At 36.2% G+C, this 26,920-nt stretch overlaps 1 protein-coding gene across 1 annotated transcript; it reads left to right on the forward strand.

The window, feature by feature from the left end:
- The first annotated feature begins 3,612 nt into the window (after positions 1-3,612).
- LOC127869914 (4-aminobutyrate aminotransferase, mitochondrial-like) lies at positions 3,613-26,106 on the forward strand. Its single transcript, XM_052412573.1, has 9 exons — positions 3,613-3,636; positions 11,835-11,915; positions 14,936-15,058; positions 16,141-16,293; positions 18,090-18,236; positions 18,609-18,776; positions 22,911-23,057; positions 24,277-24,388; positions 25,365-26,106. Exons 1-9 carry the CDS (start codon positions 3,613-3,615, stop codon positions 25,487-25,489), a joined length of 1,080 nt encoding a protein of 359 aa, XP_052268533.1. The 3' UTR covers positions 25,490-26,106.
- Positions 26,107-26,920: the final 814 nt, after the last annotated feature.

The following is a 26,920-nucleotide window of genomic DNA, read 5'->3' on the forward strand; positions in this document are numbered from 1 at the left end:
TATAGCATGATGTTTCTTTATGCGATATGATTGATGGTAGATTGTAATAATGTTTCACTGGATTTTATTTAAACAACAATTGATGAGTTAACTGGTACATTGTAATTGATGTCCACATGTAACATTCATTATAATATATAAATCGCGATGCTTTATTGCAAAATTAATTATTTCTCTCACCCCTCTCCCTCTACTTCCCTCCCCCGTCCATCTTACTCTACTCTATATCATCTCTAGAATAAATGACATGGTCGCTTTTTTCTACTATTCAATTTCTCCCTACTAAATTGCTTTTTAAATTCCTTTCTCGAGTATCTGTCTTATGACTCATCGTCAGAGACGTGCATATAGTACAACAGTTCTTATGACCATTGGAGACATGGCAAAAATGCAAACGTATCTTCTATTTTATTATCAATGTCCTATGCTAGCTTATCATTAATTATTACATCTCTATATGAACTATGCATCCAGCATAATTAGAAGGGGGGGGGGGGGGCTTTTAAAACCCTAAAAGGGATAACTCCTATTTTAGTTGTCAAGGCCCTGGGATTAAGTGTTCCTTCATTCAACCAGTTCGTTAATTTATGCAAGATATATGCCCAAAGAATGATCGCGGATTCGATTATTTGGCATTATAGCCGACTATAGCATATACATTGCGTGCTAGTTTATCAGCGGGATAATAATGATTCGTCAAGAGGCCATAGTGACGGTTTTGCAACAAACTTAATCAAAAGAGAATTTTTTTCCCACCCTGTGTATATATATATATATATATAGTCACAGCGTCATTAAACCCAACACAAAAATGTAAACATGCATTTATTATATGGTTTGTAAATAGCTAATATAAACAACAACAACAACAACAACATTTATTTCGGCAATTAAGCTACAAATAAGCTTCTAGCCTACAATTAGATAAAGCAAATGGTAATTCTTCAGGTAAAGATTGCTGTGATTGTTAGTTGAATACAGAGGAAGAAAGATATTAGTATTACAGGTCAAAGATCGTGAATGCAATGTTAGTGCTTGATGGTCATTGAATATTTATTTGTTAACATAAACATAATATACCGAAATCGCTTTTTGGTATATTGATAAAACTATTTAGAATATATAAATATTACAATAGTGCATGCTTTTGGCATAATGAGAAAAACTATTTTTACTATCGATATAGGAAAACCAATATTTCACATATACAATGTAGTATTAATGGTACCAATATTTCACATATACAGCATAGTATAAATGGTACATGTTATCGATGAAAAATGTTGACTAATGTACATATATATACATTAACATAGTAAAACTAGTATTTCACATACACTCTCAACAAATAAAATGATGTATGTTATCGATGCGAAAAGTTGAATAATGTACATATATACAGACAATTAGTTAAGTCAATTAGTAATTCAATTTTCATTGACGTTTGAAGCAATGATAATTATTTTATTTTTTTTGTCAGAAAGTTACATGCTTACGAGTTCTTCTCTTAGTCTACTTGCATCGTAAATATATTTTGCAATTTGAAGAAGTTCACAATTATTTGTGGTTGACATGAGCGATTTAAATTTGGTTAATGTTGGCCATCTACAGTAATATGATTTGAAGTATTTATTCTTAGATGTGAGTATAGTGGGCATGTTAACATGAAGTGATATTCGTTTTCTATTAAATTTGTACAACATATTTTGCATTTTCGTTCTGCTCTCTCTATATTATAGTAACGTCCTTGTTCAATTTCTAGATTATGCGATGATAGTCTGAATTTACTTAGTGCTATTCTATATTTATTTTGTTTGATTATGTGCAAATACGGTTCAAATTCAAATTTGGTTTTAAACATACAATATGTGCTAAGTCTGCCAGGTTGATTAATGTTACTTAACCAATTTTGTTTAAATTGATCTAATATTCTAATTTTTATGCTCTCTAATGATATAGTAATACGTTCTTGATTAATCCATAAATTTGTTAACCCTAATTGTTCTAACATTTCTTTTATTTGTGAGGCCCAATTGTTTTTGTTATAATTGATTCCGTTGTCGGCGTCGTTTTTCAATAGGAGATAAACTTGTTTTAGAATACTATTTTCATTTAAATTTAAGATTTTTATCCAATATCGGAACATAATAATTTTTCTGTGTTCATGCATCGGGATCCTACCTAGTTCTCCGTATAATCCTACAAGATTGGTTGATGTTTTTACACACAATAATTTGCGTAAAAATTTTGAATGTATTAGTTCTATGTCTTTTGCCATATGATTACCCCAAACTTCAGCAGAATAATTGAGAATTGGGGATATTAATACATCAAATAATTTGAGTTTCTCTTTTAATTTAAATTCATATTGATTGAACACGGAAAATAATTTATGCATAGCTTTTGATGCGTGTTCTGAGATGTTCTTTTGAGTTCTGTTCCAGTTTCCGTTTTTAAAGAAATTGACCCCTAAGTATTTAAAGGAATTGACAATTTCGAGCTTTTCGTTGTTTAAGAAGAAATCTATATTCGTATATCTGGTGCTTCTTTCAAATATCATGATTTTTGTTTTTAAGGTGTTTATCTTTAATTTCCATGTATTGCAGTATATCTCAATGTCCTTTAGCATAGATTGTAACGCGGCGGGTGAAGTCGCAAATAAAACTTGATCGTCTGCATAGAGTATTAGAAATAACTTTATTTCATTGATGGAAAATACATTGTCGATATTTGAATTGATATTGTTTAATATATCGTTCACGAACATAATAACTGTAAGCGCCGGATGACACCTAAGTAATATTTGGACACAAACAAGTGTTCTTGACATTGAGCGTAGTGGTAAATAGATAAGTTTTATTTTATTGTTGAGAAACAAAATATTTGCAAAGAACAGTAACTCAAGAACAATAAAATTAAAAGTATTATGCAATGCTCCCCAAAGGTAAAATACTCAAAAGTCACCAACTCAAACATTCTATATAAAGTGTTGTCTCTATTGTATCCTGCAGTTCATATCAAAGCTCTATATCAATATATAAAGATTATTGAAATACCTTTAATTTATATCAATTTATCTTCCATTTATGAAAACACAAAGACACAAAATATGTTAATAATGATTACATAGTTATGGTTCGTGCACTTGTCATTCTTTAAGTAATACATCATTACATTATATTTAATTTGAAAACCTTCAATACTTGCAAAATATGTTCCACATAAGATATATACTGCACATAAGCGTAGGGTATTTATTAAAAAATACTGAAGAAAGGCTATTGTACTATTATCTTCACTCAAGTTCTTTTATATATGTACAACGTTGTATTCTGCACAAAGATATTGACTAAAGGAAAATATTTGTATCAATCCAAATGAAAGATGTATAATCATTGCACTCAAAGGTTTTACTTTAAGTTCTCTGTTTATATGAAATGTCATTCGAATCCCTGTAGTCTTTCCTGAGTTTAGCTGCACGCTTTGACCAACGTTTCGATAACAATATGCATTCCATTGGTGGCATTGGAAATTTAATATTTCACGACGTTGAACAGTATTCGACCTAAATCCTTTTTTAAAATGAAATATACCCGCTCATCAGGAGCATCAATGTACGTTACCGTGTTTGAACCGGTAAGTTACACTCAGCTCGCCGCGTTAAATAACCATGCGAGTTAACGGTAAAACCTGCGAAATATCTATTTCTAGTTTGTTAATTGTTCGTATAATATATAAACCCATGTGCTTCCTACATTATTAAACTTGTTATATATGGGTTTGTTTGAAAAATGGAAAATAAAATGGAGGCGTCAAGCCATTTTAAATAACATAACTAATCGACCATCAGCAAGTGGTGACAGGATTTTAACTAAGTTTTGATATTAAACAATTGATAGTTCGGCGCGAAGGTTTTCGGTTATTTACATACAGTGATCTCCCCTTCCACTGCTGTAATAAATGCTACCCGACTCATATGTGTACATGTGCGCTTCGTAATCTAACGATATAACACCTATTTGGTACAAAATACACGTCATCAGAACTTAATTAAATATATTTTAAATATATGTGTATAGTTTTTAAACCGACAATGTGTATTGAGCTCTTTTTTATATAAAAAACAACTTTTTAAGCAATCAATATTACTTCATATTTATTATAAAATAATTTGACTTCTTGAAATGATACTTTATCATCATATACAAAGGGTTTATCATTAGCTTGTTCACCCGTAAACTGTGTTGGTATATAAACCTAATGACTTATCAACGTGCATCGTCTGGTTAGCTGACCCCATTGACAAGCAATGGAAATGCAATTTAACGTAATTTTTTTGAGTCGCCCTTAATTATCCCCACGCTTTTTGAAAAAAAGGTGGGGATATTGTGGTTATCTCCGCCGTCCGTCCGTCCGTCCGTCCGTCCGTCCGTCCGTCTGTCTGTCTGTCCGTCCGTCCTGGCCACTATCTCCTCCTACACTAAAAGCACTAGAACCTTGAAACTTACACACATGGTAGCTATGAGCATATGTGCGACCCTGCACTATTTGGAATTTTGATCTGACCCCTGGGTCAAAAGTTATAGCGGTTGGGGTGGGGCCGCGTCAGAAATTATCACTCATTTTTTTAGGTTATTTTACATTTACTTCTTTATTTCTACACCGATTCACTTCAAATTGATACTGGACCTCTCTTATGACAATACCGTCAATCTCAACCATGCATGGCCCCATTCCCAACCCTGGGGCGCCCCGCCCACATAGGCCACACCCACCAAAAATTTCCATTTACTATAATTTTTTCATTTCTACACGGATTCACTTCAAATTGATACTGAACTTTTGTTATGACATTAGGGTCAATCTCAACTATGCATGGCCCCAATCCCAACCCTGGGGCGCCCGCCCACATAGGCCACACCCACCCAAAAATTCCATTTACTATAATTTTTTCATTTCTACACGGATTCACTTCAAATTGATACTGAACTTCTCTTATGACATTAGGGTCAATCTCAACTATGCATGGCCCCATAACCAACCCTGGGGCCCCGCCCACATAGACCACACCCACCCAAAATTGCCTTTACTATAATTTCTTCATTTCTACACAGATTCACTTCAAATTGATATTGAACTTCTCTTATGACAATACAGTCAATCTCAACTATGCATGGCCCCATTACCAACCCTGGGGCGCCCCGCCCACATAGACCACACCCACCCAAAATTGCCTTTTACTATTATTTCTTCATTTGTACACCGATTCACTTCAAATTGATACTGAACCTCTCTTATGACAATACGGTCAATCTCAACTATGCATGGCCCCATTACCAACCCTGGGGCCCCGCCCACATAGACCACACCTGCCCAAAATTGCCTTTTACTATAATTTCTTCATTTCTACACCGATTCACTTCAAATTGATACTGAACTTCTCTTATGACAATACGGTCAATCTCAACTATGCATGGCACAATTACCAACCCTGGGGCGCCCTGCCCACATATGTCACACTCACCCAAAATTGCCTTTTACTATAACTTCTTCATTTCTACACCAATTCACTTCTAATTGATGATGAACTTCTCTTATGACAATACGGTCAATCTCAGCTATGCATGGCCCCATTACCAACCCTGGGGCACACCTAGGTCAAACATTCGGCGTGGGGATACGCGTCGGCCTCTGCCGCGCCATTTCTAGTTTAACACATGTTTTAAATTGTATTCATTAATATGAGGTTTTGAATTTTCAACACGCGCTATGGATCAGATATTCAGTGATTTTTTACAGTGAGTAACGATTTAATCTCATGATAGTGTTCTTTGATCATAAAGCATGCCAGCCAAAGCAGTTGCGATTGCAATTAAAGTCTTACAATAGTAGTATGACCAACTCGACAACTGTCGACTTTTAACAGTAATTACAAAACCTGACTTTAAAGATTGAACTCATGTTATTTTTAAAGGCCATTGAGGTCGTCTTATAAAATATATATTTGTTTGTGCTTTGTTATGTAAATATCTTTCATCTGTTTTTGGCCCAAGGCCATAGTAATGATACACATTTCTGAGCCAGTTCGAATTGGCTGGCTGCCAAAAACCAAATACCCAAAAGTCTAAATTACCAATTAGTTCGTGCGCAATAAAAGTAGCTCTTCGCAGTTCTCGATAACTCGCCTTGTTAATACAGAACATCACTATATAGCATAACAGTGTCATAAAACGTGCAAAAAAATATTATTGAAGCAAAATTGCTTAGCATTGGCTACGACAGTTTTTATTGTTTACATATTCATGCGAGAATAAGTTCCTCACTTGACGGTCTAGGCAGAAAAGATGTTTTTACGGTGACAGTAAGAAGAATTTTTTTCTGAGACATTTTGTGAATACCTTATATTTGGTATTTATAAACATATTTCAAAATATTGTTATTTTATTTTGCGCAAACATGACATTCCAGAATAAAAAGAAAAAGAAAAAAAGACACACAAATATTCACGATCATTCTCGGAAAAAGACGAAGTAACCGGTTATGGTATTTCACTGCGCAGATCGAGCGCGCAAATCGAGCGCGAAAAGTTCTACACGGTGCCTATACGACGTGACTTTTTAAGATCTGTGTTGGGAGCATTGTGTACACACCGGTCTTACTGACCTGTGTACTAACGCGAAAGGAAATGTGGGAAGCGCTTCTTTTACAAGTGAAAAGTAAAAGCGAAAGTACGTCAGGTAATCGTGCTTCTGATAATCGCTCTCAGTCTTAAAAGATATTTAAAATCACATTTAAACATAATAAAATAACATTTCTTTTAACAACATGCCGTTTTAAACACACATTCTTTCATTATTAACATTTTCATTCCTACGCAGAACTACTTTGGCGGAAGCATAATTCCCCAAAACAGGGGAATGTGATGCGTCTTAGTATAGAGGTGACAATAACGTAGTGACGTCACCATCTATGTATAGAATGGTGTTGGGAGAATACAGCGCGACCCAGTTAACCATTTTTTTTAATGATTTCACTTTAAATATTTCACCATTTTTAATGGAATAAAGTGGAGAGCCCGCTCATTCGTGTGAGTTTTCTATAGGAATCATGATCTTTTTAAACAAATAAGTATTTTTTCAGTAAAGTGCAACCGCGCGTTTGTATTAGGAAGTCTTCACACTGATCCGACATTTTTCAAATCGGGCTCTCCACTTTATTCCATTGAAAATGATGAAATATTTAAAAAGAGATCATTAAAATGTTGTCTGAGTCACGCTTTATTCTCCCAACACAGATCCGGAAAAAGTCACGTGGTATAGGTCTACGTGAGACAAAGAACACAATCTGTACACCGTTCTTTATCAGGGTAAGTGGATTTTTTTTTTATACAAATTACAAAGCAAGTATGAGTGTTGTCCTGATCTGTTAATTATGTAATAAAAAGCTATCACAGGTTATTGCAAGTGATTTATTTGACGCCAACAATAACAGTTTTTTGCGGCCATGTTGTTGTTGTTGTTGTATATCTTCACCGCCTATGTAGAAGAACCTCTACCAGATCTGTAGAACTGAACAAAAGGTTATCGTTCCCACCACCAGTATCGTGTAGTCCTTCACCGTCTTTGTACACTGTGGTATATACACAAATATTGTCTTTTCTTACAGTCTCTGAGCTTCTGCACTCAGCCGCTATGGTCAATCCGTATAAATTCGGACAAAGGGAGAAATTCGGACAATACTTCTTCCCAAGCACACAGGCCTTCAGCGCCTACAGCGCTTTGATTATACTAGTTACGGTACATATGTCGGTAGGAAATATGTTATAATTTAAACAAAAATAGAGAGGCATTAAGAAGATACTCTTCAAAGCGTTTCTAGGTCAGGAATGTCTAGTGAAAGTTCTCTTTTGTTTTACTGTTCCCTTGGTCAAAATGACAACCAGAAAATGACCATCCAAGTCCGAGTATCCAATCTCATACCAAATTAACAAAAAATGATATTTATTTTAAATGTATGATTTGTGTCAAAGAATGTGTAAATCCAATTAAATGCGAGTAACAAAAAACTATGACAACAACTGACGTTTAGTATGTAACCTGTGGGACATTTTTATTTGTTTCAAGTGCATATTGCATGATTAAGATCGCTTAATTTATTAACACTCATATAATGAACTTGTGTTCAATGCATTAATACATTTACCTTTCACGAGGAATATTTATTTAAACAACAGTTGTTTGAATTCGAGTTTTGTTTTCAAAATTTACACAGGCCATTTTGATCAAGGTGTTTACATTTAATTTCCTTTTATTATACACCTCCATTCAAACCACCAATCCCTTCGTATTTTGTCGCGTGTGTTTAAACAAGAATGACATGGCATTGTTTATTGTCACATGTTTCACGTTGTTCTATGATTGCCTCCTCAGGCAAGAGGAAATAATTATCAGATGTAGTTCAGTATCTTACAATTGACAGACGTATCTGTTAGTTTTATCTTGATAAAGAGATCTTTATGAGACACTTGACCTATCATTATTGAAGTGAAATATAGAATCGTGCCAGCTCAAGTGACATGGCCATATATGGTATTATAAATTGTTTGAAGCGGAAACATTTACTGAATGCGAAACCTACATTTCTTCATATAGTCAATTAAACATTTGAGGCTTTAACACACATCCTTATTAGATCATAAATGCATAAAGCTAAACGAAACCCGACAATGAGACACTTAATACCGCATTAATAATATGCGGTCAATTATAACAGTGAATTATTAAAGAATTTATTTAATGTTATATACATTCATACAAAAATATGCATGCATGCTAGAGTCAACACTTTGACACATCTTAAAAACATCACAACATATGGTACTTAAAAATATGTTTTCGATAGCTCAACATAATATTTAGCGATGATAAAATAATCCAATTACATTTTTTTATAAGATTGTTGAAAGTGCTTAGTTCAAAACACTGCCCAAGCATGTGTTATATGTTTTTGGCATTCTCTGTTTATAGTAAACTGCAACAATTCAACCGCATAAAAAATAACGTATTGAAATATTGTAAAATAGCCATATGCTTAATGAAGCTTCTGAAATGAACAAAAAGTAAAACAACGTGTACACCACTTTAAGTCAACACGAACACTTACACATTCATTATTACATAAAAGAAAAAAGATACACTTTCTCTTATTAAAACAGTAATAAACAATAGTATGTTAAAAACAAATGAATAATCACAATAGAATCAAACAGGAATGTCTAGGCTTCTTAGGTGTTTTTATATATGTAACTTTAGAATACGCCTTTATGACACTACTGATATCACCACTGCATACTTTATAACTTCATTTTATTATGTTATCTTCGCATCATCAGAGCTGCAAACCAGTCTTTCACGTATTCACACATATGGTTCTATGGCTTTTTCTACTTACGTCCTCCGTTGCTCAAGGTAGAATATTGTGCATTTCAAACACTTTCAAACCGCCGAATCTACAAAAAGAATCAACAATTCTATCAATGTATGACGTTCAGAATGATTTCAACCAAAAAATACAGATTACGTTTCATATATGACAATTATACGAATATCACGTTATATTAAAGGTATATCGTTCTTAAACAATAGTTATTTTTGTTTTTATGTCAATTGAAACTTTCCCGTACACATCTGTATTTTAAAGCATTAAGTAATTCCATTTTCTTCCATATGATTACCTTTTTCATTTGGTACCATTGTCATGCTATAAATACAGTCTTTTTTCGGTGCGATTGTATCCGCTTCTGAACTAAAATACGACACATTTAAACAAATAATTATTTCGTGTTACATTTTGGATTCGGACAATATAGTAATACCACAATTTTGCTTATGTTTATGTTATGTTATGTACATTATAAACAAAATCGCGACCTTTTTTATCGATACTATTACAATTTATCCGTAAATTGACGGAAAACGGACACCACACATATCCTTCTAAAAATGTATACTACACTGGTTTCATTTTTCGTTTGTTTTATATGTATTTTTTTAGTATGATTGTTGGAGTTTATTTGAAAAGTATTTAAGTTATATCATGTCTTCTTTTAAACACTTCACCCGTGTTTATGAATTAGCTGATTAATCAGTCCTTAATTTCTACTGACAACAAACCTATTTGAATACGATTTTAAGAGAGTAGCCGTGTAAATAATTTTATCTCGCAATTGATGTTTCTTGGCCGCGGATCGAACCCGTGGTCACCTGGTGTGTAGTCCAGGCTCTACTTACTACGCTAGTTGGCCTAAACCATTGGACTTGTTTAACAAACTGTTGTATGAAACGGATCTAAGCAAATGGCATAAAAGTAATCAACAAACTCAAACAGTTCAGGAGGAACATCAATTTGTACTTACACTGAACAACAATAAAGAGGTGGTATTCGTAAGATCTTCTACCTACATAACAGAGTCTTTTGAAGCATGATCTGAAAAAGGGTATTTATTTTAAATGAATAATAATAATAATGATAATAATAATAATAATAATAATAATAATAATAATAATAATAATAATAATAATAATAATAATAATAATAACCTGTACTTTTATTATTAGAAGTAGCAGATGTATAAATACCATTTTTATAATTTCTTTCACGTGTTATTTGACGGTATGGTGGATCCAAACAAAAGGCTCAAGTTATAGTATCTGACCAATAAAATAAAACAGTATATTACTAAGTTAAAGCTTTTCTGTTTGGATTAACAATTATATGTTACCTCTGTGCTTGCGTGAGTTTTTGTTTACCACACTGTACGTACATGTACCCCCTCTGATTTTATGCTTTGTCAGACGTTCGCGTTGCTCTTGTCAACATGCTGGTTCTTCTTTAAACCTGTCTCTTTAAGAACGATTAAATCGAAAGTCGAGGTTCACAACAAAAACACATTTTAATAAGTATTATTTACATTGCAACTATGTTAATCTTATTTGTATTTGTGAAACAGCAGCATGAAATAATATCTGTACAAATAATATCTTCACACGCACATTTTTGTTATAATAAATGTGTCAAACGGAAGACATGTTAGATTAACACGCATACAACACTTATCTATTTGTATAACAATGTATATTTACAAAAATAAACAAAGCCTCTGATTTTTAAACGCAACCAAACAAGATGACAACATATAGTGAACTAGTTTACTTCATGTGTGAAAACCAAACAAATATCGTGGTTGTAATGGAAACAAAACAAACACAGCGTAGTTCATATGTTTATTATTATTTCAAATCGAGTTGATAATATAAACGGGAACAAATGTAAGCAGATGTGAGACATAGCTTTTTAATACACCCGCTTTTTATTGAAAAGGCAAAACATTTTGCAATTGACATAATATCTAAATTGTTAGGTACTGGTCTAAATTAATATATCTATATCTATATTTGTTTTAATTAATTTATTGCTCAATAGTTAGACACACGAGAAAAAAAACATAGGCTATAATTAATATGGATAATGGTTGCTATGTAAGCAAAACACTGTGCTGTTTTTTGTGGTCGTAATTAAAATACCGAATGTGTCAGCAGTATTGGGTGTATGTAAAATTTCACATATTCGACATTGTGTGCAGAAACAATAAACATGTATTTATTACAATGTCTAAACATACTTAAACATGCTTTTTACTTATTGATCACAGACTGATACAAACACAAGGTGCACATCTATGCCGTGATGTGCTACAAATTCAGGAATACAAAATCAGCCACATTGATTAACTGATTTTATCTGTTACACCTTGATTGTGACCTCTTCTGTTACAGTCAACGTTCGTCAATCGTCCCGCCCTCGGGATTTACCCGCCTGCCGACTGGGTTGGTCGCCTGCAAGCCGCTCTGTTATCGGTGAGTATGTGATAATTTCGAAGTTTATGAGGCCCTTCCGCGCATGAGGCTGCATTATGTGCGGACCCAGAGTGTGTTTCAGCACTCCTACCTAAATAAATATACCACTCACGAAAGTTGGGACGAATGTATAGCTGCATTTTCCAATTATTTTTTTTTTCTGAACGGCATTGTTTATATCTGTGTGTTCTTGTGTTGAGGGGGGGGCTATTTAACCTGTGAAAACTGTACATGTCCGTTATGGATACCACAAACCAAACTAGCATACTTCCGGGAATGGGCATGGAACTCGTCTTCTATGTGAATAGCGCTTGTACCAACAAATGCGCTAACCGGGCAGCCGATCGGTAAGTGAAACAGTAATCTCTTATGATAATCGGGCTCCGAAAACCATGTTTTAAGGGTGTTTATTTGAATTACTTTGTCGGTGGATCCGTCTGCATAAAGGGTTGTGGAGCGAAATACGTCTACATTTCTCAATCGATGGAATTGAAACTTTGAAAATGTAGATGTGTCTCACAATTTTTACATGAAGTGATCCACTTATTCTTGAGTAATATGTTCTTGAACTTATACACGAGCATTCGGCATACCATGCCTGCGACAAAGACGCGTGTCGATTTTGGTCTCGTTTTAGTTCTAACATAATACCGGAGGACTTCACCAAAGATAAAAAACACGTTTTAAAAATACGTAAATAAACAACATATAACCCACGAACTGCACAGTAACTTTTATTTTCAAAATTCCGTCAGAAGCGCTATACTGCAAAATTATATTGATAAAAGACCGAACTAAGGTCCGTTTCTTGAGATAATGTGCTGAATTTATCAGCACCAAAAACGCTCAAAACAACAAGGTACGAACAAAGCTGTACACGGCAAATGTTGATCTATCTTCATCATATTGATTGGATAGTCTTCAAGCAGCCAACTGTTGATACTGGTAATTAAATGGAATTGTAGTTGTATCAAAATAACTTTCGTGTTCCGGAAATTAAGACCATTCGCACACCAGTTAGGTAAAAGCCCTTGGCTGTCAGACATAGATCTCAGTCTTGTAATGAAGTGTCTTCTTGAAGTGTCAATCTTGTAAGGAGGCGAGTTTCAAGTGTAACTGGTGAATGACAGACTCAATTCCTTAACCGAAGCCGCTTGTAATGATCCGGTGACGCGGAGCAGCGCGGAATGATTGGTCTGTGTGCTCGAGACTTTGTCCTGTTATCACCATTTCAAACGTTCAAAGGCATAACTTATCATAGCATGGCATTTATATTTACCGGTATTTTTGCGGATTGCAATACTACTGCAAACAACAGTTATTAAACCCATACATTACCGCTGCACTTTTTATTATTGCATGTCATGCAAGAGTTTCCGTCAAGTTGTCGAATGGAGTATTTCGCACGCCCCTTTGCTGTTATTATTGAACACACAGATGTGCGGTTATTATTTCGGAAGCACATTTGTAGATATATTTTTTTTCTTAATTTCTTATCTTCGACACTAGAGGAGCCTGTGACCTGTTTGCCAGGTTGGTTGGCAACTTGTTTTGCGAGGGATATATATGATTGTAGTTACCTGCTACAGACACTATAAACAATCTCCTAAAATATAGTTTAATGTTATGCGATTATATATATAATAGTTTATATTACGCTTCATGTCGTCCATTTTGAGATAAACTAACGAAGACATAATTTGTTTAGTTTTTTAATGCATCGACCTCTTTGTTGTGTTAGCGAACTTGGGCGACAACTCTGCTGAACCGTTGTATCAATATTTCCCCCAGTCGTTTCCCATTTTACGATGAATATGGATATAAGGATACGTATAAATTGCGTTCAATGTTTGGGTGAACTCGTTATTAAAAAAAGTTAAGTGACAGTCTTAATAAAAATCATATTGTTGCAGTTCATCAAATCTTTTCTGTAAATCTTTTTTTTTCAAGCATCAGCGGACAAACCGGCACAGCGGAGCGTGGTGCACTGTCAGCTTGAGCCTCATTCTGAGAAGTCTAGATTAAATGCATGTGCATACAGGGTCATACCAGATAAGCCTGTGATGCCGGCACAGGCTTATCAAGGACGACGCTTTCCGCCTATACTTGATTTTCCCTAAGAAGAGTCTTCATTTTAACAAAAATGCCATAAAAGGGGCAACTGTTGTCCCTGATTAGCCTGCGCAGACTTTGTTTGTCGTCTGGTTATTTGTTTGCTTTTACAACGTAGGTGGCGCCGCCAAAAATGCATCACGTGCAGACGATGGCTTGTGGCGCGTGCTCAGTGGAACACGGGATGAAAGCTATGTTCATCAAACTCATTTCGTCAAAAATTGCAACCTTAAAGAACATGATGGATAATTTGTTAAAATTCACATGATGGCGTACACTCGAAAATGCAGATTTTATTTCGCTATAATGCAACCCGGGTTTAAAACGATCATTAGGCTTTTTCTGTACAGACGACATACTAATTTTGGTAGTTCACAACCTCGTTTTTTCTGTGCAGAAGACATAAATATGAGCCTTGTTCTGAGAAAACTGGGCATAATGGACGTGCGTAGTGTCTTTCCAGATTAGCTTGTGCAGTCCGCACAGGCTAATTAGGGACGAAACCTTCCGCTTTTATTTTAAGTTTCAAGGAAGTCCCTCCTTACCGAAAATCAAGTTTAGGCGGAAAGTTACGTCCCTGATTAGCCTGTGGGGACTGCACAGGCTAATCGGTGATGACACTTTACGCACATGCATTAAGCCCAGTTTTCTCAGAACAAGGCATATATAGGTAGTAGTTCTCTGCACCTTCGTTCTTTCTGAACATACATGTATGACATAATTATATATTTGGTTGCCTACACTCATTCTTTCTGTAAGAAAGTCATACTTCTGACGTATTGGTAGCACGCCCGCGTTCTTTTTATACAAAAAACATGTGAGTGTCCTCACCAAATCTATAGACACACCAAACATGTTCAGGGATAATGAGTCCCTGGTCATGTTCATCGATGCATGTCTGTTTCTAGACTGAGCGGCGTGATGACACCCCTGTGACCCCCGAGGAGATGTCGAGCTCCAAGGAAGGCCAACCCCTGGGCTGCCCCAACCTCGCCGTCCTCTCGTTCAACAACTCCTTTTACGACAGGACAATGGGAACGGGGTTATTTAACGCTCGTGTCAAGTATGTGTCTTGTAGTCTTTTTGATTCGAGAAGTATGTAAATGCATGGCAATATCTAAAAAAAAAATGCATTTTTAATGTACAGTCATTAAGCCCCGTTTTCATAGACCGCGGCTCATACGTATTTCAATTACAATTTATTATATATTCATAGATATGCTTAGTACACGAAACTTAAACAATGAACAATAACTATGCTTGTGAAACACAATGCCCCTACTGCGCTTTGAACTGCACAGCAGCTTTTTTATAAAAAATGTTAAGTCCAAAGCCCATACCTTCACCAAAAATCAATTGGATCGGAATAAAGCTCTCATTTTATTTGAAGGTCATGTATGTAGACTCACATACCAAAAATCAGCTCAATATCTGAAAGCGTTGCGTAAAAAAATCTCTGGAAAACAGAATGCCGAACGGACAGTCCGACAACTATATGCCACCCTAGCAGGGGTATAAAAATACCTCCATAAATATAAATGACAGACTTTGTACTCATTTACGCTTGGATTTTACAAACCTGTAATATTGATGAACATTATTTCTCCAGCATCAACGTAATAACAGGAGGAAAGTTAGCTTTATTGTATTTTATAATGTTGGATTGTTGACATTTTGGAAGTCATTTAACGTTTCTAACTTAATATAAAAAGCTACTGACCTAATATGGCAAAATACACATCACACATTACTAAACCATTGAAAACGAGTATTCAGTACGAAATAGGGTAATTTTGTATATGGTTTTAATTCTCCGTTATCTCGTTCAGTTACACTCATGCGCAGGATTATGTGTACGAATTAACTTTTTATTAGTGAAATCGTTTAGACAAATGTATATTTGTGCTTTTAAAAACATACACAGGCCGAGTAAATCTCGATCATCTCTCGAATACAAGTTCATGTATTTATTTCAAATTTTGAAATCACTCTTTTCGGATATAATTTATTATAACTAAAACTCCATATGTATTCAGTGCCTGCTTAATCATATTAAATGTACACTACATTCGTGCTTCGCTGCGCGTTTGTTTGAGTCTACCTACACCTATACGTAGGTTGTCTCGGAATCACCCACTCCAAGTACATCCACAAGCTAGACTTTCCCGTGCCGGACTGGCCTGTGGCGCGGTTTCCGGCACTCAAGTATCCGCTCGAGGACCATGTGCGCGAGAACCAGGAGGAGGAACGACGCTGTCTGACGATGGTATAGTTGTTATACCCCCCCCCCAAAGGCGGAGGGATATATAATGGCGTTGTCCGTCAGTCCGTCCGTCCGCCATTCCGTCCGTCCGTCTGGCTTTCACAAAATTTTGATATCGGCGGGGGATATGAATTCAACGAATTTGCTTGTTTGTTTGGATTTCCGCTGTGTTAACGGTATTTTAGTTTAGTTTAAACCTATTTATTTAAGATCGATTGAATAGAAAGCCTAAGGCTTATCTGAAACGCTCTCGAGTCCGTTTCCTGGGATAAGAACCAGTACTTGGTGTCTATGGGGGAGATCTGAAAAACGCTCCCACAGTGTGGCTCGAACCCGTGACCTCCCGATCGATAGGCGGACACCATATCCACGGTATATTAGTCGCGGCGGCAAGTTCAATTAAGCGAAGCACGCTTTTTTTCTGCAAAACTAAGCCTTTCTTACCGGTTGACACGTGTTGAGAACTATACTTATGATAGTAACTGATATTTGTCCAACTAATATCAGGGTTCGTATTCACCAACCTATCTAAGGCTGAAGAACAAAAAATAGAATAAGAAGAAAGGAAAAATATATTTAGCGTTTTAATGTTATAGGTTTAAGGTTTTTTTCAGAGTATATTAGGCTTTAAGCCCATGTGTACACATACATATAATACACAATATAGTCAACAGTAATGTATATAGGCTATCACTGGCATTTCTGTCATAAACAAAATATTCTTCGTGAAGAATGATATAGTAAATGGTGGTTGATTCCAAGTTTGACACAAAATCAAAGCCATCATTGAACATTCAAAGTTAACAAATATTCTTAACAAATATTGTTCGGTGCATACGGACCAAGAGGCACACTCAATATTTGTCCCGGTCGGGGCTCGAACTATCTATCTATGGAATCGTAAGCCAGTGCTCGTCCAGCATAGCTTGTCATCACTACCTGTTTGTTTTCCGCCTTCCTCAGACCCTACTCTAACACATATGAACCGCGTTCTCAGAAACCGGTGCCTAATGAATGTGGGTAAAGGGTGGTTTCAGATAAGCCTGTGCAGTCAACACAGGCTAATCAGGGAAGAACCTTTTCACTTTTATGCAATTTTCCTTTAAAACGAAGTGTCTTGTTATAGAAAATCAAGTTTTGACGTACAGTGTCGTCCCTGGTCAGCCTTCGCGGATTATGAAGCTAATCTTTGACGATACTTTACGCACTTGTATTAAGCCTTTCCCACTCAGAAACAGGATTACAGGGGGAAATTGGCTATGTGCAAACAACATAAAACCAGAACAGCCTGGGAGTAACTCGCAGTCTGTTCAGGTTTTATGCTGTTTGCTGCTCATCACTATCTTTGGGTTGGAAATGAAGCCTTCGGAACTTGAATACAGTAAGAAAGGTCTTCCATTGAATAAAAATGCGTAAAAATACGTATCTAAGTGGTAAAGGGTTAAATACGTATCTAAGTGGTAAAGGGTTAAATACGTATCTAAGTGGTAAAGGGTTAAATACGTATCTAAGTGGTAAAGGGTTAAATACGTATCTAAGTGATAAAGGGTTAAATACGTATCTAAGTGGTAAAGGGTTAAATACGTATCTAAGTGGTAAAGGGTTAAATACGTATCTAAGTGGTTAATGGTTAAATACGTATCTAAGTGGTAAAGGGTTAAATACGTATCTAAGTGGTAAAGGGTTATGCCCCGTTTTACGAGAGCGAGGCTCAGTTTTTTCAATTAAACTCAAGGACCCATATGCAATCAGATCGCATTTATCATGCAAAATTTCAAAAATATATCTGACACCTTCAGGTTGAGGAACTGATCGACGCCTGGAACCGGAAGGGGATGCCGGTTGCCGCCGTGGCGGTGGAGCCCATTCAGGGTGAGGGCGGGGACAACATGGCGTCTAGGGACTTCTTTCAAGGCCTTCGAGATATCACGCCATTGTGGCGTTGGGTCATGTTCTGATGGTGAATTTTGATATGCATGGTATAGAATTGACAATTATTGCAAGATTTTACAAATTGCGGGTTAAGATCATTTCACTTAGAAAACGTTGGTACACTTACGAATTGAAAGTACCTATAATTTTAAAATAGCAACATTTATTTAATAATACTATTGTTGAAGAGTTAAATTTATTTACATAACACAAAGTACCTTACTTTTGATATGTAAAAATTTAACAATCTAATATTTAACGCAATGTATACTGTATCATTTAATTAGATGAATTAAGTATTGAATGATATTCGTTCAGTCAATGTTCTCTGAATGTCGACGCTATTTGCGCTGACCGTCTTTGTTTTTTACCGCATACTTCAACAGCGCGGTATTGGCTTGTTAGTGGACGAGGTCCAGAACGGATGCGGCGCTACGGGTCTCTTTTGGGCGCACGAGCACTTCCGGTTCAGCGACACGCCATATGTGGTGACCTTTAGCAAGAAGATGCTCACCGGAGGTTTCTTCAGCAAGGAGTCTTTCGTACCGAAAGATGTGAGTAAAGTTTGAAAAAATGCTTGAAATTAAGATGGCCAATGATATAATTGGTTTCTTTTTACACGACGTAACTGAATACATATACAACCGCGCGTCGTTTTTGTCGCTCTTGGATTTTTTATATAGTTTTAATCATGAATACGTTAATCAGAAGTGCACACTATGTAACACCGTCCGCATTAAGTGCCCATCTTTAAGATTCTAAGGCTTGTGTCGTATTGTAATTACTGATTGTCTTCGCGAATATTTAAGAGTATGTATATTGTTTAGCAAATCGTTAGCAAAAGCAAATGCCATTCAACGCTTGGGATGTGCCAAAAACAACCACAGCATACATTTCAGTCGACGAATTTAAACCATAACACCATCTTACTGACTAACAAAAAGTCAACCGAAATGCTGGATCAATTGAATTAGTTAGTAAACAACAAAAACGAATTCTGCACGAAGGTCGCGAAACTTGCTCGGAACATTGGCTTAAATAAAGATAACCAAACACTTTGAATAATTCGGTCAATAAAATGATCAGTGCACGGAATAAAAAAATGTTAATAAGGATGTACTGTTTTTAAGATCTTTTCAATATCTTTAAAAAAAAAAAGCCAGACATCGCATATATTAATTGCAAGTGTGTCAGAAACATAGGCAAGTGATACTTTTCACTAATAATATAATGGCAATACTTATTTCTGGCGATAATCATCTCAAAGTGCAGCTTCTGATCCATGTACCGATTTTTTTTTTGCATTCCATGTTTTATAATCTGGAGTCGCTGTCTCAAACACTAACCCTACAATTTAAAACAAGTTGTATTATCGTTTTCATTTTACACACAGGCAGCAGTATAATAAATTTGCCCCCCCCCCCCTCCGGGACCTTACCCCCCCCCCCTCCTCCCCCGAGCTTACCCCAGGGGTTCCAGATTGTTAAAAGTACACCTATTGTGTATGGTTTGACTTTTCAACAACGAATATTGACAAAAATACACAGTTTGAAAAAATAACCCTCGTATAGGTATTATATATACACAAGGTATGAAACGCACTATATGCCTATTGCTGAAAGATTGTGGAACACTGGACGTGACCTTTTTCATCGAAAACACACATGTTCCCATGCAGTTGTCGACAAAATACAACTGGATTCGTTAAAAGACAGTAAAAGCAACGTGATCACACAACTAACCGATCTCCTGCTCGGCTAATAACTTTAATATTCAATTAAATTTGACTTTCTCGCTATATGTCACTCGGTGTTTCATCTACATGTATACCATTTTAATTTTATAACGCGTCATCTGGTTGGTTGTTCTCATTGTGTTGGCCAATTATATGGCGTTTTAGAACCGAGTATTCGATCGACAAAATATGACAGTAAAACACAGACATGTAGCGAGAAAGTCGAATTTATTTGAATATTAAAGTTATTAGCCGAGCAGGAGATCGGTTAGTAGTGTAATCTCGTTGCTTTTACTGTCGTTTAACGAATTCAGTTGGATTTTGTCGGCAACTGCATGGGAACATGTGTGTTTTCGATGAAAAAGGTCACGTCCAGTGTTCCACAATCTTTCAGCAATAGGCATATAGTGCGTTTCATACCTTGTGTATATTTAATACATATACGAGGGTTATTTTTTCAAACTGTGTATTTTTGTCAATATTCGTTGTTGAAAAGTCAAACCATACACAATAGGTGTACTTTTAACAATCTGGAACCCCTGGGGTAAGCTCGGGGGAGGGGGGGGATAGGGTCCCGGAGGGGGTGGGGGCAAATTTATGATACTGCTGCCTGTGATTTTGCACACACGTATTGTACAAATGTGCATTTCCTGATTTGAACTGTCAATTCTCCGCCCAGTATGTATAATTCTCGTTACTACCTGCAATAAAAAGCACCAACCCTCAAAATTGCTTAAGGGTTCCCTCGTGCGAGTCTAGCGTTCAAATAACAAATGAAACAAAATATTATTCGGTATCCAGGACACAGGCAGCAGTATCAAAAATTTGCCCCCACCCCCTCCGGGACCCTATCCCCCGCCCCCTCCCCCGAGCTTACCCCAGGGGTTCCAGATTGTTAAAAGTACACCTATTGTGTATGGTTTGACTTTTCAACAACGAATATTGACAAAAATACACAGTTTGAAAAAATAACCCTCGTATATGTATTAAATATACACAAGGTATGAAACGCACTATATGCCTATTGCTGAAAGATTGTGGAACACTGGACGTGACCTTTTTCATCGAAAACACACATGTTCCCATGCAGTTGCCGACAAAATCCAACTGAATTCGTTAAACGACAGTAAAAGCAACGAGATTACACTACTAACCGATCTCCTGCTCGGCTAATAACTTTAATATTCAAATAAATTCGACTTTCTCGCTACATGTCTGTGTTTTACTGTCATATTTTGTCGATCGAATACTCGGTTCTAAAACGCCATATAATTGGCCAACACAATGAGAACAACCAACCAGATGACGCGTTATAAAATTAAAATGGTATACATGTAGATGAAACACCGAGTGACATATAGCGAGAAAGTCAAATTTAATTGAATATTAAAGTTATTAGCCGAGCAGGAGATCGGTTAGTTGTGTGATCACGTTGCTTTTACTGTCTTTTAACGAATCCAGTTGGATTTTGTCGGCAACAGCATGGGAACATGTGTGTTTTCGATGAAAAAGGTCACGTCCAGTGTTCCACAATCTTTCAGCAATAGGCATATAGTGCGTTTCATACCTTGTGTATATATAATACCTATACGAGGGTTATTTTTTCAAACTGTGTATTTTTGTCAATATTCGTTGTTGAAAAGTCAAACCATACACAAAAGGTGTACTTTTAACAATCTGGAACCCCTGGGGTAAGCTCGGGGGAGGAGGGGGGGGGAGGGGGTAAGGTCCCGGAGGGGGGGGGGGGGCAAATTTATTATACTGCTGCCTGTGATCCAGGATTGACTTAAAATCAAAGTTAAGCCATATTTCAACGATGTACAAAACACAGGGTCGGAGCCGATTGTCTGATTTGATTGCTTTATAAAAAAAGTGTTCATTATTGTGTGTTATTTGCTGAAATACGTCGTTTGTCGCAGCAACGTGCGTTGTAAGTAAAATGTTAAGCTGAGGGGAGAGGAGCAATCTAGCTTTTTGTCCCCTACCGGTTTCACCGGAGGGTACTTATGGTTTGCGCTCTGTGCGTCTGTCTGTGAGTCTGTCTGTCTGTGAGTCTGTCGGTCACACTTTTCTGGATCCTACGATAATTTTAAAAGTTCTTCATATTTTTTCATGAAACTTGAAGCATGGTCAGATGGCAATATGGAGATTATGCACGTGTTTTAATTGTGTTCCTGCGTCAAGAATTCTGGTTGCTATGGCAACAAATAAAAACATCTGACAATGGTGGAGCCGGTAGGGGATATATATTGCTTGGCAATAGTCTTGTTTTATCTATTTTTACTTTCTTTAATTTCTTATTATTTACGCATTCCTTCTGTGTCGGTTATCTTTTATATGATGTATTGTAGCTTTTTCTTCTAATTGAATAATAACATGTTTATAATACTTCACAAGTATGCTTATTATCCTACATGTACACTATTCAAATGCGTACACAAAACCTTTTTTAATTATCTCAAATCAGTCCGATGATGTTAGGAAAGGTCGTCATCTAATGTTTTAAAAACTTGTGTCCAAAACCTTTTCTAGAAACCCTACACAACTACTGTAACTATGCCAATCTCACTATATTTTACATCTTTTCAAAGGTATTCATTTATGTATATACTTACATTTATATTTAAAAAAAACACTGAAATAGTAAACATACAAACGTTTATAAGGCGTAGTTTAAGGTGTGTTCGTTATATTAGGTATTTCACACATTGTATTTACAGCAACATGAATATCTTTATCTCTAATGTTTTCTGCTGACCTCAAGGGTTTATTCAAGGGTTTATTTTTCATGTGTGCTCAGCATGCGTGTGTATATTTTGGTCACCGCTGATAGGGGCGCTGCACTTTCACAATTGGAAACACATTGCCAGTAGACCTGTACACGGTGTCGCCTAGCAACGAAATTTGATATTGAATTACAGTTTGTATATATTACCAGAATGTCTGTTGATAGGCTTTCCGCGTCTTCAACTCGTGGGTGGGCGACCCTTCGAAGGCCGCGCTCCTGGAGGCCGTGGTCAAGGTCATCAAGGGAGATAACCTCCTTGACAGGGTCAAGGTCACGGACCAGCACCTGCTGAATGGTCTCAAACAAATGCAGGTACCGGCATTTTTCAAAATGTTACAGGTTTCATATGTGAATTAGTCTCGTAAGGTATATGTTGTATCCGTTTCATTGTCATAATTTAACCCTTTGCATGCTGGGAAATTCGCTGCTAAAATGTCGTCTACTGAATTTCTAAAATTAGCATTTTCTTCGATTTTATTTCAAAGAATACTATCAGAATAGCAAACAGTTTGGATCCTGATGAGACGCCACATTCTGTGGCGTCTCATCTGGATCCAAACTGTTTGCAAAGGTCTTCACAAGTCGGTTCCAGCAGTGAAAGAGTTAAGCGTTTTATAGCGTATAGAGTGTGTTCAATATAGACTTGTAGTTAAAATTGTACTTTAAATGGATAGAAGTATATATTTGTGTTTTATACCCGCCGATACAAAGAAAAGGGGTTACACTGGAATCACGATAGACGGCTGACTTTCTGTCTGTCTTTCGGTCCGTCCGTAGACACCAAACTTGTTCGCAGTCTTTCTCCTTAACTTTTCAACGTAAAACATTTACACATGCAGGTATATTTAAAATGATTTTAAACATGTGCATTTGCGATTTTTGTCATCCTACTTTATACATTTCAACAGTTATTCTATGACTACATGATTATAATAAACTATTAGCAATCTAAATTCTCTGAAAACACTAGGGTTCACTACTATTATAATTCGAAAGTAACATCGCATGGTATTCATCTACAGAGTTGTGTTACGTTTTGACACTGGGGTTAACACTGAAACACAACTTAAACAATATTTTCCGTAAAGACGAAACACAGCAAGACCCATATGGTTAATATTTAGTATCCAATATCGCATGGTAGTTCTCTATACATTCTTTTTCAAAACCTGTCTATAGGGTCAAAACTTACCTAATCCCTGTGATCACTTGATTTGTATATACGTATCGGTACACATCAAGATGAATTAACACAACCAGCCCCGGGAATAACTTGTTTGTATTAACTTGCTACATATTACGACATTCTTCGCGCCGGTGGGGGGGGGTATTCTTCGTCACTACTTTGACAAGTTCTAGTGATATTTTTTGGATGCGTATATTTCTGTTTGTTGGGTATATTATTGTAAGCGGAGAATTATTTTGTATAAACTATGGTTATAATTAACAGTAATTGCCATTTTTATTTAACATTTGAAGAGTACTCATAAAACAGTTGCTGAATAATAATCAAAGTTTCAATATATTCTAGGGTAAATACCCCGGTTTGATAAGCAATGCCCGTGGGCTGGGGACACACTGCGCTATCGACTTCAAAGACGCTGCTAGTCGTGATAAGACAATCGCCAAGCTGAGAGAAAGGGGTAAGGATAAAAAACTAAGTAAAATCATGTGTTCACTTATCAATCGTTTTGAAATTAACCTATTAATGCCTAACGTCTATAAAAAGGCCTTTGCAAACAGCGTAGACCCATATGAGACACCGCATGATGCGGCGTCTCATCAGGGTCTGCGCTGTTTGCTTTAAGGAATATCTGTAAGTAATATTCTAAATATAGAAATAAATAAACTAGACATCCCTAATTTTGGAAATAAATTGATCGAATTTATAAGGATGGGAGAGTCCACTGGGCATAATTGGGTTAAGGAAATAAAAACTCAGTGTGGACAGATTATTTTTAGGAAAGCTGCACTTTATTGTGAATAAATACATTGGTCAATTTACTTCTTAATAACTCTATAACAATGTGTGCTATTGTAATGAAACTTAATACATTAAATACCTCATATTGATAACCCTTTAGGGTTGTCACGTGGTGTTCGTGGGGCTAGATTGGTCATTGTCGGCTCGGGTGCTACTTAATGTACCACGGGTACTCTTAAGTATACTTAAATGTACCCCGGATACAGAAAATATAATAAAACGTACCCGGAAATTATATCGCTCAATTGGTCTTTGTATGCTTATTCAAATTAATGATGTTCATATTTAGGTCAGTATTTTGTACATTTGCCTATGTTGTATCTCTGTAGTAATTGTTATAATAAAAAAGAGCCAAGGCTTTGATAGTGGCATGAGAAATTTTAATGACATCCATATAAAGATGTTTTATTTCGAGACTTCACTTGGGATTCCATATAGTTGGGCTGATTATCAAATACAGCCTCGAACACATTTCGTCCGTGGAAATACCACATTCCTTGTTTATTTTACCTATTTACAGGCGTCCACCGCTGTTGAGATTCCATACAGGTGGGCGGTGAATCAAATACAATCTTCATAACACTTCGTTTTCGTGGTAATGCCACATTTCTTATTTGACCTTGACCTATTTTCAGGAGTCCACATGGGCGCTTGCGGTGCCGCCACGTTGCGACTCCGTCCCGCGTTGATCCTTGAAAACAAGCACGTGGACATATTCATGGAGAGTTTCGACCGTGTGCTCGCAAATATGAATAGTTGAACAGGCCGAACGAACTAATTTCTTTGTAGCCGGCATTAGGTTTCTTATAATACTATGATAAGACCGACAATAAATGACTAAATGTACACTTATATGGACATGGTTTCAAGCCCTTGTGGCCGGTTGTTTAAGATTTGCACATTACAAACAATTATGTAATTATGTTTTGATGCTGCGTCAGTATTATAAGTTTCAAGTGTATTAACCCATTTATGCCTAATGGACTCTCCCACCCTTCTAAATTGGATCAATTTATTTCCAAAATTAGTGATGTCTAGTATATTTATTTCTATATTTAGAATATTTCTGACAGAAATTCCTTTAAGCAAACAGCGCAGACCCTGATGAGACGCCGCATCATGCGGCGTTTCATCTGGGTCTACGCTGTTTGCCAAGGCCTTTTTTCTAGACACTAGGCATAAATGGGTTAATTAAACAGTACATATAGAAGGCCATAAGCCCAAGAGGACAAAGTTGGCAAACAGTGTTTACAAAGTAAAAATTTTATGTGTATAATTAGTAATAATACGTTTCATTGCAAAATTGCATGCATGTACTATCAAATATTGGAATTCTGTATTAATAATTATCAATTATCTATTATTAAATATGTGTACTTGCTTCAAATTGTGAATAAGCGAATTAAGTATAACAATATATCGAATATATTGTATTTACATGTACTAGGTCTAAATACAAACAATTGTTACAAGAATAATGCTTTGTATTTTTTAATTCCTAAAATTGTATGTAGTCGTTTAAGTTGTCTTTGTAAATTGTCTTGTGTTCCGAACTATCGGTTACAGCATTAATTGTTTATTACGACACACTTTATATTTGTTTTCAAATGCTTTTTTGTATTTTTTGTTCTTATAAATGTCTTGCTAATTGAAATTTCATCGGTGAATATCATTGTTCAAATTGTACTATGTTATCAGCGCTATTTCTTTAAACGTATGTGGTTATCAACGAACTGATATAATAATGATATCATATTACCCTTTTATTTTCTACGATCAAAAGTGCGTATGCATGCTAATCTAAAAATTGTTTTAAATTATTAAATCACACAAAGAATGCCGCTTTAAGTTCTGGTTTATAACAACATTGCACACTCACGTTTGGTGGCATTTACACGAGGTCTGTCCCAGAATATCGTAGAAAAAAGCCCGAGAGTGAGATCTGTTAACATTTGAGGATCGCTCTGGGACAACCGGGCTAAACGCATGTGCGCAAAATGCCGTCTCAGATCAGCCAGTGCAGTCCATACAGGCTAATCGGGCTCGACACTTTCCGCTTTTATTGAAGTTTGAAGGAAATCTCTTCTAAACGAAAATCCAGTTTAGGCTGAAAGTGTCGCCCCTTATTAGCCTGTGCGAACTGCACAGGCTATTCTGAGACGACACTTTCTGCAACATGCATCAGGCTCCG

This window comes from Dreissena polymorpha, chromosome 2 (genome assembly GCF_020536995.1).
Source record: "Dreissena polymorpha isolate Duluth1 chromosome 2, UMN_Dpol_1.0, whole genome shotgun sequence".
Lineage (NCBI taxonomy): Eukaryota > Metazoa > Mollusca > Bivalvia > Myida > Dreissenidae > Dreissena > Dreissena polymorpha.